At 42.5% G+C, this 20,000-nt stretch overlaps 1 protein-coding gene across 4 annotated transcripts in view; it reads right to left on the reverse strand.

Annotated features, from left to right (window-relative positions):
• The window catches only part of LOC127006664 (aryl hydrocarbon receptor nuclear translocator homolog), a 136,473-nt gene that overhangs the window by 116,143 nt on the left and 330 nt on the right, over positions 1 to 20,000 (reverse strand). For all 4 annotated transcript variants that reach the window (XM_050876954.1, XM_050876935.1, XM_050876962.1 and 1 more), the window contains exon 2: positions 13,408 to 13,447. In XM_050876954.1, the coding sequence (XP_050732911.1) occupies positions 13,408 to 13,447 (40 nt within the window). The remainder of the gene's footprint in view (positions 1 to 13,407; positions 13,448 to 20,000) is intronic.

Consider the following 20,000-nt stretch of genomic DNA (forward strand, 5'->3'; position numbering starts at 1 on the left):
TCCATTTCAATTAGTCGTGTTATGGATCGTGGGGCTTCAATTTCAAACTATTAATATCCGGCCAAACATCTATTCCATTCCAATTAGTCGTATATCCTCATGGAACTTCAATTTCAAACTATTAATATCCGGCCAAACATCTATTCCATTTCAATTAGTCGTATATCCTCATGGAACTTCAATTTCAAACTATTAATATTCGGCCAAACATCTATTCCACTTCAATTAGTCGTATATCCTCATGGAACTTCAATTTCAAACTATTAATATCCGGCCAAACATCTATTCCATTTCGATTAGTCGTATATCCTCATGGAACTTCAATTTCAAACTATTAATATCCGGCCAAACATCTATTCCATTTAAATTAGTCGTATATCCTCATGGAACTTCAATTTCAAACTATTAATATCCGGCCAAACATCTATTCCATTTCGATTAGTCGTATATCCTCATGGAACTTCAATTTCAAACTATTATTATTCAGCCACATATCTATTCCATTTCAATCAGTCGTATATCATCATGGAACTTCAATTTCAAACTATTAATATTCGGCCAAACATCTATTCCACTTCAATTAGTCGTATATCCTCATGGAACTTCAATTTCAAACTATTAATATCCGGCCAAACATCTATTCCATTTCAATTAGTCGTATATCCTCATGGAATTTCAATTTCAAACTATTATTATTCAGCCACATATCTATTCCATTTCAATAAGTATTATGGATCGTGAGACTTCAATTTCAAACTACTACAACCTTGCCACGTCTCTACAACATTCCCAATTACGCTAATAATGGATCAAGGGGCTTTTCATTACCCTCGTGTGCTATGTAATCAAAATCAAATGTTTCATAAGGCTTCAACTTACACGCTACTAAACTCTAATCACATTTCTGGGAAGTTGTGTGAAAAAGTTTCGAGTATTTTTCATCTTATCAATCCCATTCCTCTGATAGCCACCATTTCCATTATTACCCTTCTGTGATAAGCTGTTACATATTTACTCACAGCACATGCCGCAGTGGACATATTCCGCCCTGTGACCACGAGCCCCTCCCCTACCCTTCCCCCCTCCCGTGGTGACGATAGACAAGTGTTGGTGTTGTTGTTGTTGGTGGTGGTGGTAGGGGGAGGGGGGGGGGGAATGATTGATAAGATTTAGTATCTGAAACTCTTAACGTAACATCAGACGCCGTATAAACAACGGACAAGTGCTGCTTTTAACCAAACAATTTACTTCTTGTACATTTCATTTACAAACAAGACCAATTAAAAAAGAAACAGTCGAAGGGCGATGTGAATAATATATCAATTACATCACACATAAGAGCAGTGAGTAGCGGGCTTTTTTTCCACATTTGTTATCTTTTTTTATGCCCTTGAAATGACTCCTTTGCTGTAAAAAAAAAAAATAATAATAATAATAATAATAATAATAAAAAAAAAAAACGTCTTGATAATCAGTTTTAACGTGATGCAATAATGGAAATGGTTTGAAGCTTATACGTCACCTATAGTTAGCAGCTCTCTTGTCTTCGGGTATTCTCTGTGCTATTACTATTTATTAAGTTATGCGGCTAGTCTGGCTTTCTACCTCTATTATTTGGGACAGATTACAGACTCAGTCCTAAACAGTGATATAAAAAAAAAATTCAACACAACTACCCCCCCCACCACCCCTGCCACACACACACACACACACACACACACACACACATACACGCACGTCCTTCAGAAGAGGGTGGCAGGTGGTTAAGAGGAAGCAGCCCATCTCAAGGCAGGAGGGAGCAGGGGAGAGTGGGCACTTCTCGGCGGCTACCCTTTGGTCTCGACGCTAAGGGAGGTGTGTGGGTGGAGACACTCTATACGTGGCTTCCCTATAAAGGCGGGGAGAGCCGAGGACGCGGGAAGTAAGGGACATATCTTTTAAAACATTTCGGCGCGCCCATATTCAGATTTCGTAAGAGTTTTGGGTCCTTCCATGGGTAGTTTTAAGTCCCTGATGGCAGTTTGACCCTTCTTCTGTACCATGAACCTACAAAGAACACTCCTAAGAACCTGATTAATCTCCTTTTTTTTTGGCGTTTGGAAATGATTGATGTAGGAGGCGGAAGAGTCTCAGAATACCGACATAAGTGCTCAATTCACCTCTCCATATAGCTATTCTAATACGTGCTGCCAGACATTTTCCTTTTTTTTAACAGCAGAGGAAGCAGTTCAATGGGCATAAACAAATACACACAAAAAATAGTGTTCCCTAAGTGCTGCTCCCTCAAAAGAAAACGGGAGTGGTCTGAAGGGAAGGTAAATTTCGGAAGGGTATAGGTGTCTTGATAATCAATTCCTAAGTGATGTAAAGTGGAAAAGATTTGGAGCTTACGTCACTTAATGCTTAGCAGCGTCCATTCTCTCTTGTCTCCGGGTATTATCTGTGCTATCGTTCGTATGGTGGTTCTGTACTTGTATTAATCAGGACTATGTATTAATCAGGAGCAGTAAGCAGCGGGGTTATTTTTTTCATTACTGTTTTCTTTTTTTTGACGCCCTTGCACTGTCTCCTCTGCTGTAAAAAATCAAAAAATCAAAAATAAATAAAAACTCTCTACCGCCACCGCCGCCATCAAACTTCTTAACTTCCGCACGGTAGAATGAGGCTCACCAGTGTATGAAAAGAAGATTAACGTCTGATTTGTCAACGTCATTAGTCTTAAGTAACAATAATATGGCTGATCTGTCTTTTCATGGTCCGTTTTTCAAGGCATGGTTAGTTAGTTTTGTTGATTCTTTTTATATCAATGTTCACAACTGCGTTTGTAATATGTACACTAAATTCTGAATATCCAACACTTCTAATTTAACCCGGTGGCTGTGTTTCTTAAAGGTCCCTCTAAGCGAGAAAAATGAGAAAAAATCATCACTCACACAAACCATTTCATAATATATATCAACGCATTTGTGATCAGTTTATGCATCATCTATTTTTGGGGGTTTATATCATGGCAAAAATGTGGCCCGTCGCTGGTACACGGTAAAGCCACAAATTTGGCCCATCGCTGCTATCGGGTTAACTCCGTCCCAAATAATGTAAGTAAAAAGCCAAACTAGCTAGAACACTGTTAATAAATAGTAATAAGACGTCTGAAAAATCAGGCTTTAATGTGACACGCTTTACTGTTGCACCCGATGCGAGGCGACGCTATAGAACCCCCCCATTTCGCGCCCCGTGGACTTATCTGGTTAGCACTGGGCATGGATACTTTCTAGGGGCCGCTTTCACAGTCACTTTGTTTGTTTTCTTCGTTACCAATGGCGGCGATCGCGCTATAGTATTTCCACGTAAAACTGGCCGATGGGGTAGTGGCGGCTGCGGGGTTAGCCTAGCCCCGCACCTTGCCACACACTCTCAACACCTCTCGCTTCCTCTGCAGCCGCCACTACCCCATAGGCTAGTTTCACGTGGAAAACTATAGCGTCGATCTCCGCCATTGGTAACGATCAAAACAAACAAAGTGACTGTGAAAGCGGCCCAAGATTTCTTACTCAACAGGCAACCAACTACGGAATTCCTGAAATATGCAAAAAGGAAAAGGGCAGCGTTTTTAATCCACCGGCCATTACCTGTCACCCCTCCCCCTAAAACAGACATTTGCTACTCCCTCACAGATAGTTTTATTAGTTTCGAATTCCATATTAGCGAGAGTCATTCCCTTATAGAGTTCACGTGTTCAATCTAATATGTAGTTCAGTGCCTTGAATAATGTGGAGTGCTGATGCGTTTTAGTGCCTCCAAGGACCGGCCTGTACCTTCAATGGCTTCGCGTTTACCCAAGACCAATCCTAGTGACAGTCCAATCTTAGTTTTCTTTTTTCTCAAGGACAAATGAGGCACTTAGTAACATAGAGTACCAAGCGCCACATATAGAAAGACGCTTGGTACACTATGTTATTAGGGGCCTCAAATAATAAGTATTCAAATACAGCTATTTTTATGAGTCAGACCAAGGGAAACATGAAAAAAAGCTCGCAACCTACCACCCCGACGAAGAGAACTGGAGTTGCCAAAAAAATAAAATCCATTAATATCGGGTCAAAGTGCATGCCTTGACTTTCACCGCTTGGTAAAGACAGGCACAGTAGGGAGGATATCGTACAAGGAAGGCAAAGGTGAGTATTTCCCTCGTGGTCAAGGATAACGAACTCCCTGCACATACTGGCGACGCTCTTTCCTTCACGGCCAAGGAATATGTAGTTCAAGACAGAAACAATCCGTACAACTTGAATGGTCTGGCAACGCTCTTCCCTCCTTGCCCAAAGATATGTAGTTAGTTCATCTTAGTGCTACAAACAATGGTACTGCTTGTATGCTCTGGTGAGACTATCCCTAATGGCCAAGGAATATATAGTTCTTTATGCTGTGTCCTGGTTACCTCCCTTGGTACGGCAGACTCGGAAAGAGCCACCATGCCAGCACCGGGACCATGGAGGGACACACTCATTCAGTCACCACGTGTGCTGCCGTCCAGGACCGCGCTCACACCCAAGGGTCACGAGGCCAGGGTCTGTGGGGTCACTCGGCTAAAGGTGAGGCCTTGTGCTACATACACCTGTCACTTGGACGTGCTGCTAAGTGGCCTTCACCGGCTTCACGGGAGGCCTGCCCACCTGCCCTGTCTGACATTTGGGAGGAGATGGTTTCGAAGATAATGAGGGTCGTTATTTTTTTCCTGAACCATACTTTTTTTTTTACAGCAAAGGAGACAGCAAAAGGGCACACAAAAAAGGAAACAATATAAAAAAAAGTCCGCTACTCGCTGCTCCTGTAAAGAATCCGAAGAGGTGGCCGAAAGAGCAGTCAATTACGTGAGACCTGATTCCAGATAGCAAGTTTCAATGTGCAGGTATCTCTCGTTCATGCGTCACTGAGGGTCGTATTATAAGACACTTCGCCGCCCAAGAACACATATTTGACAAGGCTTTCATAGGAGTTTAGGGCATTTCCAGTAGTAGTTTTATGGCCCTGGTGGTAGATTGACTCTTCCTCTGTGCCGTGAACCTAAAGAAACACTCATTAGAACCCGACTGACCCTCTCTTTGACCTTTAGAAATAGGTAATGTGAGAAGCCAAGGTGTCTGACAATACCGACCTGAGTATCGTGGGACACACTCAATACAAAATAAATAAATAAGTAAAGACATCATTTCATCTTCTTAATCCTACTGAAGTTTCGATGTGACTGCCAATTATCTCGTTCATGCATCACTGAGAGTATCGTGGAGCAAACCCCAATACATATAAATTAACAAATAAATATCTTAATAAGTAAATAAATATCGCTGCATCTTCTGAATCCTAGTGATGACGCAGTTCCACAGGCTAGGTTATTACGATGTGATTTACCGGTAACTATCTCATTCATGCAACTCTGTGGGTAATGCAAGACCCACCATCCAACTTCTGAACCCATCTCCGCCCCGACAGGACAGTCTTCCCAACGCTGCTTCCATTTACCCCAAATATATGACCTGTTCCTCTTTTTTTCTTATCTGGAACTGTCTCTTCCCCCCCCTCCCCCTCCATTAAAATACATAAACTACATGACCGAGGAAATAAGTAATGCCACACTCAAAAAACACTTTCCGAGCGCTGCCTTACTAACAACAGTACACAGAATAAAAAGAGTCACGTAAACCACACACACACACACACACACACACACACACACACACACACACACACACACACACACACACACACACACACACACACACACACACACACACGGTCGTTTGAGAACCTGAAATGCGTGAACTCCTAAAAATTAATCACGGGTGTCGACGCTTGTAAAAAAAAAAAAAATCCCCGAGAAAGCACGGGAAGCATAAAGCATCAAGCACCATCATCATCATCACCATCATCAGCAGGAGCAAGTCTAAGCACCTCGACACCCACGCTCCTCCCCCCCGCCACCCCTCTTCTTCATTAGTGTGTTCTCTGAAACTGACTTCCTCTCCGCCGACCGCCCCCCCCCCCCCGCAGTAAATACCACCCAATCACGGGCCTTCTTCCGCTAAACAAACCCCAATAGCATGCTTCGGGTGATGGACGAGGGCGGGGCGTGTTTATCAATTATATAAAATGACACATCACGAGGAGGAGAAGGCGGAGAAAGAGGTGGTGGAGGGGGAGGAGGTGGTGGAGGGGGAGGAGGTGGTGGAAGAGGAGGAGGTGGAGCGGAAGTTGTGGTGAGGGTGAGGAAGGAGGAGAAAAGGAGGAAGCAGCAAATGAGGAGAGTGAAGGGAGAAAATTTGAAGAAGAAGAAGAAGAAGACGAAGAAGAAGAAGAAGAAGAAGAAGAATGGAAGAAACAAAAGCAGAAGCAAAAGCAGAAAAAGAAGAAGAGGAAGAAGCAAAAGCAGAAGAAGAAGCAGCAGAAGAAGAAGAAGAAGAAGAAGAAGAAGAAGAAGAAGAAGAAGAAGAAGAAGAAGAAGAAGAAGAAGAAGAAGAAGAAGAAGAAGGAGGAAGAACCAAAGCAGAAGTAGAAGAAGACGAAAAAAGAAGAAGCAAAATCAAAAGAAGAAGCAGAGGCAGAACCAAAAGAAGAAAAAGATGAAGAAGGAGAAGACAGAAAAAAAAAGAAGTGACAGAAGAAGGGTAATGGCGGCGGTAAAGGGGGAGGAGGAGGAAGAGATTGTGGAAAACGAGGAGCCGTCTAACACTCTACTTTATATGAACACAACGTAACATTCTTCACGCCGCAAGCATTACAATAGTTTCCCCCTCCACGCACCCCAACGCTACCGCTCTTTTCCTTGTAATGCCTCCCTTCCCTCTAACCTGCCATCTATACTGAACTAACAACCTACATACCTCTCTGCCTCCGTATATCCTCTCTACCAGTTTCTCCCGGTCACGTATCCACACTCAACTATAGCTTTCTTTGTTGCAGTCTTCCTTCATGCTTGTGCAATGCTCTCTGTTTAGCTTTCCTTCCTTCCTTCGTATGCTTTGTAAACCTTGTCTAGTCACACTATACTCCATTCTCCCTAATACACCATTCCTTCCATCCTTCCTCTCTATTCAGTGTTTCTCCTTTACAACTTTCCCCATTTTCCGTGTGGCTCCGATGTTCCTCTCACCAGTACTTTACGCCATGCACATTCTCCCTAATACACCATTCCTTCCATCCTTCCTCTCTATTCAGTGTTTCTCCTTTACAACTCTCCCCCATTCTTACTTTTCGTTTTCCTTTTCTTCTTTTCCGTGTGGCTCCGATGTTCCTCTCACCAGTACTTTACGCCATGCACATTCTCCCTAATACACCATTCCATCCATCCTTCCTCTCTATTCAGTGTTTCTCCTCTACAACTCTCCCCCATTCTTACTTTTCGTTTTCCTTTTCTTCTTTTCCGTGTGGCTCCGATGTTCCTCTCAGCAATACTTTACGCCATGCACATTCTCCCTAATACACCATTCCTTCCATCCTTCCTCTCTATTCAGTGTTTCTCCTCTACAACTCTCCCCCATTCTTACTTTTCGTTTTCCTTTTCTTCTTTTCCGTGTGGCTCCGATGTTCCTCTCAGCAATACTTTACGCCATGCACATTCTCCCTAATACTGCTTCCCTTCCAGCCTTCCTCTCTGTCTAATGTCTCCCCTATACAACTTTTTCTTCTTTCTTCTCTTCCGTGTGCCCCGCGAAGCTCCCCTCGGCCACTGCACTATACTACTCCATCCTTCCGTCGCCTAAGATGATCCTCTCCCTATCTTCTCCCTCCCCGCCGCCTATACCCTCGTTACCGGTGATTTATCCTCCGGGCAAGCCACGCCGGGATTAATATTCCTGCCCCCTACCCCCGCCGCCCCAGCCTTGCGTGTTCTGCCACTCTTCCCACCTTCCCTCTCTATCTCGCTTCCTCCACTCTCCCTACTCTCGTGTCCAGCCTCCCTCTCCCTCTCTCTCCTGACTCTTCTCCACATAATCTCTCGTCTTCCTCTCTCTCATCTTGCCTTACTTCCATGTTCTGTCTGCTACACACACACACACACACACACACACACACACACACACTAACCCCATCCCCAGGCAGTCATAACGCCAGGATGTAATTTGCTAAGTTTACAAAGCATCCCCGCGTTTCGGCTCCTTGACTCAGCCTTGCAAGACCGTCAAAATTTACGCCCTGACCAGCAACAGACACCACCACCACCGCTGCTCCGCCTTCCCTCCTCCCTTGCCTCTTCTTCACAACGGCTCTATTCCATTCCTCCTCCTCCTCCTCTTCCTTCGGCTCCTCCCACCTCTACCACCACCACCTCCTCCACTTCCTCCACCCCGCTGCCTTGTCTTCGCCACCTGCCTTCTCAACCAACACTCCCACACTCACTACACTAGACTCCCTCCCTCCCTCCTTCCCTCCTCTTCTGTATCTCTCTCTCCCTCCCTCCTCCCTTCCCCCTCCAAGCAGCACGTCCACATGTCAGGTATTATAATAACAAATGCTGCCAGGCGGTCTCCTTTGATCTGGCGTTCCATTTGGCTGATTCAGAAAGCTTAAAGTAAGGATGATAGGGGCGAGAAGTGAGGGAGGAGTGTCGGAAAGGGAGGGAAGAAGGGAGCGTTAGGGAGGGAGGCTGTGTGGTGTGTATGGGAGTAAATGTAAACAATGTGTAATATAAAACATGGAACTTGTCCTTGAGATATAACGAAAGAGAGACAGGGAGATAATAAGGGCAGGATGAGGGCATTATTTTTGTTGTTATTGTTGTGGTGATGATGGTGATGGTAGCGAGAGACAGAGACGAAGGAGGAGACAATAACGGTGGGATAAGGGTATTGTTTTTGTTGTTATTGATGTTACTGTTGTGGTGATGGTGATGGTAGCGGCGGCGGCATCGGCGAGACTTAACACGTCACCTAACACTCGTGGGCTGCCAAGCGAACACAAGCGGCCGAGTGGACTGTAAATCGCGCTCGCTGGCCGGTGAAAGAGAGAGAGAGAGAGAGAGAGGCGAAGCAAGGGAGGGGGAGGAAGAGAGGACGGAAAAGAAGGAGGCGGCGGCGGCGGCGGCTCGAAGACGAGTGAGTGCCTCTTCTCCTCCTTTCTTCTCTTCTTCCTCCTCCTCTTCCTCAACACCACCACCACCACCACAACGGAGCACCACCATCACCCGACCCATTAATCAGAGTCTCAAGGGTAATTACGGCTTTATAACTTCCTTAATTATCGCCCCCTAAAATTACTCAGGGCAATCAGCGACGAGGCGGACTGGAGGAGGAAGGAAGGGGGGGGGGGGTGAGAGGAGAGGAAGAGGGAGGGGCCTGGGTGAGGAGGAGGAGGGGGGGGGGTACCTTATCGCTATGCTGGACACACGTTCAATGCAAAAACCAATTGCTTCACATATGGAGGGGGCGGTGGAGGGGGCGCGGGAAGAATGACGACGAGGGAGCGAGCGAGGTGTGTGTGTGTGTGTGTGTGTGTGTGTGTGTGTGGCAAGGAGTACAGGTGGTGTCATGGAGGCGAGGGGCGGGAGGAAGGAAGGTAATAGTGAAGGAGGAGGAGGAGGAGCAAAATGAGGAGGGAGATGATATAGTTAGTGAAGCGGAAGAAAAAAAAAAGTGGAAGGGGGTGAAAGAGTGAGTAAACGAAGTGAGAAATTACTATCTTGACACACACACACACACACACACACAGGGGAACGTCGTAGAACCAGCAGCAGTAGCAGTATAGCGTTAGTTAGTATGCTGTGTGCCTTACTAAACAGTCGAGACACCTAACAGCCACTTCGAGTATACGCAGATAATACTAACACAACCAAACACAGACGCTTAATGAAGAAGGACCAACCAACCAAAGCTAAACAGAGGGCCAAGTAATTATATAATGGTTAAGTATAAATGGCTTGCTTATATACGTATACTGTGGTGTGGTATTGCTGCCGGCGTGGTAGTATACTCGTAGTGAACCTAAGCGGTGATGATGTTAATGAATTGTTGGTCTGATGTTATCCGATTTTAATTCATTGTAATGTGTATAAACGATTCGATCACGCTAGGAATATAAGCGTTTAATGAAGTTTACAATAACAGCGGGTTTATTTATTTATTTATATTGAGAGAACGGAGGTGGGGTGAATGCAAATTAAGTGGGAAGATATACAAATGAATTGAATATATTAATAAAAACGAAGCTTGGAAGGGAACAAGCGGAAAGAAGAAAAAGAGCAGATGAAGAAAGAAGATAATTAAAAAAAGGCAATGGTAAAAAAAATCTAGCTGGAGAAGAAAAAGAAAATACAACAGATGTGAAAAATGTAGTTAAACAAGAAAAAAAAATATTGGAAAAAAAAAACATGCAACAAAAGTGGAAGATCTCGCTAACTCCTCCTTACTTCGTGGTTTTCCTCGTGAACACACCACCGCATAGGATATAATAATGTCACTTTATCTAACCACCCAACGGCCGGCCACTTTACGAACAGCCACAGAGCGCTATTTGGAGAGGCGTGGAAGCAACACTCAACGCTTCCCCAAGGCCGAGTGGTGGGGGGTGGAGGTGGGGGTGTACGGCGGGGCGCTGACTGGTCATTCCACGTGATAACTCTTTTGTTTTTCCGACCCATACCGCGTAATAACTCGTACTGTCTTGCCTATTTCACGTGATAGCTCATGTTTTTCTTGGCCATTCCATTCTTTTGTTTTTTCTACCCATACCGCGTAATAACTTGTACTATCTTGCCTATTTCACGTGATAGCTCATGTTTTTCTTGGCCATTCCACGTGCCATCACTCATGTCTTCTTGCCTAATTCCAGTGTGATAACTCGTTTCCCTGCCTAATACAAGTGTGATAACTCATGCTTTCTTGGGTGTGGGGACGTAGGTTTTTCCCTCCAGTCCGTGTGATTCTTGCTCCTTTCCTTATGTGCTGGCCCATGTTTTCGTGGTCATTCCGCATTTGTTTATAGCGTGAAGGAATGTGGTCCTCCGCCAAAGACTGGGTCACCTCCTAAAGTGAAACCTTGTCACACTAGCAACTTAAGGTTATTCGTGTTTTTTTCTCTCTCTGATATTTTGTCACATCACGATTACTGAATCTCGCCACATTGTCACAACTGTTGAATCTTAGTACCGTAATATTAGAAAGAGTAATTTTTTCAGTATTTTTTCACTACCCTGTCAAACCTTACCACACTAAACACCTAAGGTAATTCATGTTTTCTTTCTCTTGCTATTTTGCGTCACTTTATAATTGCTGAATTTCGCTACATTGTCATTTAACTACTGAATCTAAGTAAGTACTTTCACACAAGAAATAACGTTATTATTTTCTTTTAATATTTCACAACACTGCCATTATAAACAAAATCGTTCTTTTCTTTCAATCTCAGTACCGTTACACTAGCATCACAACGCTACTCTTTGTTTCCCTCTATATATATCTTTTTTGTTGTTCTGTTTGACATAAGCATTTGTTATGCCTCAAATCTTAAAATATCTAAAGTATCTAAACAAAATCATTATCCTGCAAAAATATTATAACCTTTTCCTGCTGTTATTGCCTTTCCATATTATAAAAAACAATCTTCTTCTAACACAACCTGCGGCCAGAAAACAATGGTAACTTTTCTCCCCCCAGAATTTTCATAGTGTTGGTGGCAAGTGATTCAGGAGTATACTCATACACAGCAAGTTACTCTGTAGTATTATGCAGACTCTAAATGCTGAAGAACAAGAGCATTTTCAGTAAAAGTCATGAAATGTTGTTTGTGTTCCTCCTCAAATTTTCTGCCATGATAAGTAACGACAACTTTCTTTTCTTTACAAGAGTACACGAGAAAATCCACAGCAAAAAAAAAAAAAAAAAATTGTCCACATCATGGCATCTTGGCAGTGGAGGTAATCTCAATGTCAAATTTCTACGAGCACATTAAAACAAAATAAGTGGTGTCAGCTTCATAGTAATTGCTTAGGAGTGGTGAGATTTCCTGCATCCCAAGTCTCAGGCCCATACTCTCAAACATTTTGGGGCTTACACATCCACATTTGACAAGACTTTCGTAGAGGTTGTGGGTATTCCCATGGCTAGTTTTATGGGTTTTCTACACCATGAACGTGAAAACTCATAAAAATCTGATCAATATCCTTTTGTGGCCTTTGGAAATATTTGCTGTGAGAGCCAAAAGCATCTGAAATTAAGGGCCTCAGAAATACTATGAATATTCTCATTGTTGTTGGTACTGTTTCATGCCCACTGCAGAAGAATAACTACTATAAAAATATCAATGCACCTCAGATACTTCTCTGTGGCATCCATGACAGACAGATTTAATGAAATACAGTATAACCATTTTCAGCTCTCTTCATCTGTACCCACTCCCGCTGGCTTTTGGAAAATGCTCACGTCTTCCTAATTACGACTCATAAATCAGGAACATTCTATTACACATTTTATATAAAATTGAATTTCCACGGGCACAGATGATGAAAAACATGAAGACTATACTTACCGTAAGGATAATAATGGAGAAGTGCACTATAAATAATGTCAACAGCAAGAACAAGTGGCAGCTTTGATGCAGCAAGGTTGTGAAGACTAAGGAAGTGACGAGGGCAAAGGCTAATAACGAGTTCTGGACCTCCATTACTTCCAACGGTATTGCAACACAGTGTTTCAGATACTACAGTCTCTCCCCATGTGTAGTCAGAGCACCACTGTGTCATTTAGTTGTTTGGTAGTACAAACCACTGTTTCATATCCTCAGGATAAAAGATGAGAAAGAAGGCTGTTGGGGCTACACTGATCTAGATACTGTGATGTATATTGCATCCAAACTCCATTTCTTTAAGCAAAATCATGCTGAGGCTCAGGATTGCCAGAAATGAAGGCTGAGCCCCACAATATCATGTATGTAATGAAGTCACTGCTGCTGCCACAACAGCCTTGTAGAACCAATTGCTACAACAATACCTCAGCTGATGGGATAATAGAGCGAATTAGGACCAACTTTCCCAGCAGGGAGAAGGGAAGCCTCTCAACAAACTTCTTGGTTCACAGATACAAATCCACTTGTGGTAAATCCAAAACGATTACACAACAAACCAGCCATTACACAGAATTGTTTTACACTAAATGTGTAATTTGTACAAGATAAAATAATGGCTTTGGAAAACAAAGAAAATATAAATCCATACTAGACCAATAGCAGGAAGTGATTTCTATTCTTTCAGCAATCATACTACCTCTAATAGCTACAATCATTCTAAAAAAATCAACATAACTATCAGAACTAAGATACTGTTATCAGCACATATTATATATCTTCAAGGACGCTCCCTAAACTTGTCCCTCTTTTCACTTTACTCTTGTGCATCAGACAAAAAACTTTCATCACACTCACCCTAAAGAGCCGGCACGTCGCTTTCTGCCATCTATGTTGCCTGGAATAAAGGCAGATATTTTAGTTTTCAAAACACAAGTAATATAGGTTCATTTAAAGCATTACAACTATATACATTACCACTAAAAGGTTCATGCTTATCACATGAACTCCAGCAGGCCATGCGCTGTTTTATTTGACTGTGGACATAGTGATGATTCATCAGTATTTTATACAATTACTTACATCACAACACAAAATCAATGGTTAACATCTCCCAAAGGTAATCAGGGAGGAGTTATGATCCAATAATTGAGAAAAATAGAGCACCTTCCCTTTTACCCCTGTACTCAATCATTTGGGCTATTTATATAACACATTTTTTGCACACGTCAGTGTTTATATTCTAAACTTGTGGCCATTTTTATAGAATTTCAGCACCCCAAATTTCTTGAATTATATTTATCACCTAGCTATTTGCCACCTTGGATGATGTCTCCACTCTCATCCACTTCCATTTCCTTCACCACATTCAAATGGATCAAATTCTTTTCTCTTTTTCCAGACAGCCTTCTCTATGGAACTCTTGTCCTTTTCCTTCTTGGCTTTGGCAATAAAATCTAACCCAACAGTTTAGCTTGTTTTTTCTTTCAAAACATACCACCTTTTTCTGTATCAAAGCACTAGGTCCAGCTGAGATAATTTTGAGATACCTATTCACACTGTAATTTCTTTGCTCTTGCTCTTTGGGAAAAAAAAAAAAAAAAAAAAAAAAGCCACAGAAGCTTGTCAGATGATGAGTTGCATGCAAACTCTGACAGAGATTTTACAGCAAGAACGTGCTTGGGTGTATGGCCTAAATCACTCGTCTATGGTCTCACCTCTGTACACTCACCCTAAAATGACAATGCACATAGACTACTGATAAATAAAAGCTCAAGTGTAAAACACCTGTATCATTTTACCGATTCTTACACGAGATAATGCTTTCTTTTTTTTCATCCAGAAAAACACAGATGCAACCCTAGGTATCAGTCAACCAACAGGGGCTTGTCAGGGGGAAAGTCCCTATGATGCAGGCCCCAGGGATTTCTCTGAGCAAGTCTCCTTGCTGGCCCCCTTCCCATTACAAGTACCTCACAGAAGGACCCATCAACTTCCTCATCCCACAAGCTTTGTGTCCATCCCCTTTGCCTCATACATTCAGGATTGTCTCATGGCAACAACCCAGTGACCAAGGTTATCTTTTGGGTAGCATGTTACAAGTGCATATAACCAGAGATGGCGTTCACAGACTAAGACTATGCAGGTAATAACCCTCAGTTTAGTCTGACTGAGTAATCTCCAATTTGACACAAAGTCATTCTGGTAATATCCCATGATTCTGCGTAGGCACTTATTACCAAAGGCATCAATCTGCCTCTTCAAGTCACTATTGTCCATGTCTCACAGCTGCACAGTATAGAAGACAAAAAACACAAGTGACTTGAAGATCCAGATCCAGATACTCGTGCTGAGATAGTTCGCAACACCATAAGCCAAGACTTTTTGAGGAGACCTGCTGTTGTCCTCCACTATGCTGCCAAGATATGTGAAAGTTTTCAATAACTCTATGTCCTTGCCACATGCATGAACAGACTGTACAGTTTCATCCAGTAAGCCTTCAAACACATGTACCTTGGTCTTGGCCCAAGAATCCTGAAATTCCAAAGGCTTCACCTTCTGGTGAAGTGATGTGGCAATGATTATTGCATCATCAGCTTCAATATGAGATTGGTCCATGATGCTGCCTAATACTTAGTCCATACAAGTGTAAAAAGGCCACAGGCCTGCCTAACTCCCATGTTCAGAGTAAAGGCCAGTCAAAAGACCAACGATCCTTGCAGGAATCCAACGGTCATAGAAGATCCCAGAGTGCCTGAGGATGCATTGAATCAAATGCCTTCTTGAGATTAACATGGGCTGTGAGCATTAGACATTCATGTCATTAAAAAAAAATAATAATAATAAATCATTAACAAGCTACACTTGACCCTCGATTGCCCAGGCCTTGATTTTCAGGTTATCAAATTTTACAGACAAAATCCACTATCAAGCAGTTGTCAGACATATGCACAGTCAAATCCAAGAAACAAAAATTAACCCCAGTAAAAAATCTGGGGTTCGGCTAAGTCTGGTGGTTGCCTAGCCACGTTCATGTATCGAAACAGAAGTCTGGCAATACAATCAATTCCTTCCCCAACTCAATGTCGGCAAGATGGCGCCACTATAAACACTCGCCTGCGCCAGAACGGGCTGGGCCGACCATCAGGCCTCACCTGGAAGAAGCCTTGGGCCAACCATCAGGCCCCACCAGGAAGATGCCTACCGGCGCAACAGGCAACGACGTAAAAAAATAAATAAATAAATAAAAAAAAAATTAAATAAATAATTAGTTGCATGTTGAAATTGAAAAAGAAAATGGCAGAAATTTCATGACCGACACCAAATGTGCATCCTTTGATGACATGCAAATGATGCAATACAAGTCTTCAAACAACTTGTATTAATTAACCTCTAAAATGTGCTGCTTAAATGTGCAGGACAAAGTGTGATAAAACCCAGGGAAAGTACTGAGTATTGGCGATTGCCAGACTGAGTATTGTAGACGTGTGTGAAGGGCCGTTTCCCCGGACTGTAGCACTTTCTGATTCCTGGACTTCTGTGGTTCCCTGACAGGTGCTGCCCCTATGAGTCCAGGAAATCAAGGGTTGTGTGTAATGGTAAAGTTGGGGCCATAAAATATAGCTGCTTATGGTTGTGGTGCTCATCTCCATCTGAATGGCTCTTGTTGAGCCTGTGGTGGGTGAGAACCCATTATGGTAACTATAGATGCAGGGCAGGTGCACTATCCAGCTTACTACAGTTTATCTTCACCAGGCTTCTCCAGGTACCCTCTTGGACAACCCTAGCCCGTTTGTGGCACAGGCGAATTTTATTTATAGTGGCTGCAGTGAAGCTGCAGTGATGACTCTTGCTTGGCCCATGCTGCCCCACAGTGCTCCACTTGAGCAAAGTCACTGAAGTTAGGGTTGACTGAAACTCTGGGCAGCATGTGAGTAATCTTTCGCCACTCGACGATGGTTTGAAAAATCAGCGTGTTTCAGTAGGACTTGAACCTAGGTCCACAGACTCACCACACCAGCACGCTGACCACTCGACCACCACCTCCCCAGCTGACTGGTCAGGCTGGGATTCGAACCCAGGCCCACAGATTTGATGCTGGCCATACCAGCCACTTCATCATGGTGCCACATATTAATATGAAGTACACTCATTCACCAAAGAGCAAACAAGTACCACCAAGTAACCCTCAACAGTTTAACAAGAAAAATATTAATTTACCATCTGCTTGTGACAAGTATTTATGTATTTTAACTGTGTATACTTTACCACCACTTCTCAACTCCACATACACTGAGAAATATAGATTTCAGACAATGCTCCACAATTAATTAACAAAATCTCTCTCCTAAAACCACAATAATGCATAAGGTTTGCATTTAATAATTACCCATTATTTTTAGGTCCCTGTGAGAGGGGAGGATATACTCTCCACCAGATATCACTATACCAGTTAATATTAGACATCATAAGTCCTCTTCACTGGCCAGCCACATTCAACTGCACTGCTGAATGTTGTTGCAAGGAAGAGTTGAATGCACACCATTACATTAAGTAATGGAAAAGGTACATTCTCAAAATGCAAACAGTAGCAGAATATTGGAGTGAAAAGGCAAGGCATATATAATTCAGCACCTGCTGTCAAACTGCATTCAGCACCACAATAGTTTCTACTGAATGTGGAGTTAGATTTTTAAAAATCTGGCTTCAACTCAGGGAAATTTTAAGGTTGCAACTCCAACTCCACACCCTCTCAAAGACTCATCCAGAACAAGATGCATCATTTGTCACTGGGTACATTTTCTATGACATTGTCTAGTAATTTATTTCAGTGATTAATTCAATTAATAACAGGTTAATTCATGCAAAACATTACAAAATGTAATGTTTCAACAAAAATCTATATACGTACCTGAAATTAATATTCCCACAAAAACTTAACACAAATTGTTTGCTTTAAATGTCCTCCTACAAGAGCTCATAAAAAGCTAATTTCTTCCACAAATTTGTGGGAATTTCCCACAAAGTGGCAACACTGGGGCCCTAGCAGTGCACCCTGGTACTTTACATGAGAATTGATCACATAAAGGGAGTCGGGGTTGGAGATATTTTTACTGACTGACTCCAGCCAAAAGTCGCCAACTCCTCAACTCCAGACCTGACTCCACACCCCTGATCAAAGGCCTTTTTGTTGCTGAATGTCAAACAGAGATTTCCACTCACTTGTTTTTCCTGCCAAAAGTCGCCAACTCCTCAACTCCAGACCTGACTCCACACCCCTGATCAAAGGCCTTTTTGTTGCTGAATGTCAAACAGAGATTTCCACTCACTTGTTTTTCCTATCACCTGGTTTACGGTCAATGCGAGCAATAGTTGAATGCAGAGAATCCATGTCAAAAGCGGGCTTATTCCCTCAGCTAAAATATGTATATCGTCGGAAATTTTCTTGGATAAGACAATAATTTTTCTTAACTTGGTGAGGTGGGGGTCCTCTCCAGCATTTCTTCCAGATTTTTCATAATTTTTCTTAAATTTCTTCAATGTCGATTTTCACCATTGCTAAGGACTCCATATCTATTATAAACACTGACTCCAAATCCAGGCATTTTTTTATGCAGGTTGATAAGTTTTTAAGTGGCTCATTTACTAAGTTATTTCTCTCTTTTCTTAGGATGGTCTTGATTTTGCAACTAACCAATCTCGGTGGTCTAGTGGTCAGCGTGCCTGACTTCTACTCCGCGGGCCCGGGTTCGAATCCCAGCCCGGGCAGTCAGCGTGCAGCTCACCCAGCTGTTCATCCTCCCTCTCGGGCTGGTTGATAAATGGGTACCTGGGGAAACCTGGGGAAGGTAAACGGTGGTAACTCGGATGTCACACTGGCCCTGTGTCCCAAGGTAATGGGCTCCCTCCCACCACAGGCTCAAGGGCCAATGTTACGGAGATGAACACCGAGGCCACGCGTTGCTACAGCGTATGCCCCCAACTTACTTTACCTTTATTCTGTAGTTTGCACAAACATTTACTTCGTTGATGACAGTTATATTCGTCATTATGTTATGCCTGTTTCAAAGGATAAATTCATTCTTATTTCTTACTTTGGAAGGTTTCCACATCCATTTCCAGCAGACCTTTTTGCCAATAAATGTATTCATTATTTACAGGTATTGATTTTTAGCAATGTCTACCAGAGTTTGTCCTCTTTCATTTTGTAAATCTAGGTCATGATTTTCTATATCAGTTTCTCTAAAAAAAAAAAAAAATTTCATGCTATAGCATCAAAATTACCCATGATCACATTATAAGGAGTGAGCTCTGTTCATAACTCATTGAACATCATGAAACTTTTCAACATTCATTGTTATAGCTAGACGCTGGGACACACACTAGAATTATCTCCAGTTTGTAATTTTAACGTAATTTATATGTTACTAATGCTAAGCAGCAGAATTCTTTTATAGTTTTCCTTAATCCCACTCTGTATTCTGGCTTACTGCTGTCAAGGTTGCATTTTCACTCAAGTACATGACCACTCTTAAGCACTTTTGTTCCTCATCAAGCATCCTCACTTCACCGAGTCCTTCAACATCTTTATTTAATTACGTACATATTATATGTACAGTAAGCCCTTCCATATCCAGACATGCTCCATATCAAGATATAAGATAGCCTTGGCTCTATTACATCTGTATCTGAGTTTGCTTGTCTATATCCAGACAGAGTTCCGACAAGGCTGGTCGGGCCAGACTACAAATGCGTAATGGGTAATGGGGTCCCTCCCTCCTATGGGTTCTTAGATACCAATCACAGGCTCAAAGGTAGAGGTGCAGAGATGAATGCCTTAATAAAGCACAGGTATAGTGTGTGCCCCTAACTTACTTAATTTTATATTATACTTATTATAAATTATGAAATGCCTTTTTTTTAATTCTCAAGTGTAATTCTCAAATACTTATATTAAAAAGGCATTTATATCCTCCATACAAGTACCTACTCATTTTAGTACCCATTTCTTTACAGCAAACTGCTTACAATTTGGCCTTCGTGTTACCTATTAATGGTTACTCACAATAAAAGTGCAGGGAAGCTGCGTTAATACCCCAGCATGAACCTAATGACATCAAACAGCAAGGCAGAGACTGGCCACAAAATAAAAGACTGGGGAGGTGATGGAAGTCAGTTAATAATACTAGAGAAACAAAAACCTAAGAAATTAGTCATCATATAGGTGACATTCCTGGTGTAAATCTTCAAATATCTTTCCTAACAGATAAACCATACACTGCTGATAGCACTGCCATTGTGTCATGAAGTCCACAGGTCAGTTTTACTAGTTATAACAAAGCATAAAAGGCAGACACTTGGCTATGCTAATTTTCCTCCCTCCTCCAACGCTGCCTCCCTTTGTGAGACGCTGGGCTGATGCACCCCTGTAACCCCCCTACACGCGTCCC

The sequence above is a fragment of the Eriocheir sinensis genome, chromosome 3 (genome assembly GCF_024679095.1).
Source record: "Eriocheir sinensis breed Jianghai 21 chromosome 3, ASM2467909v1, whole genome shotgun sequence".
In the NCBI taxonomy this organism is placed as follows: Eukaryota; Metazoa; Arthropoda; class Malacostraca; order Decapoda; family Varunidae; genus Eriocheir; species Eriocheir sinensis.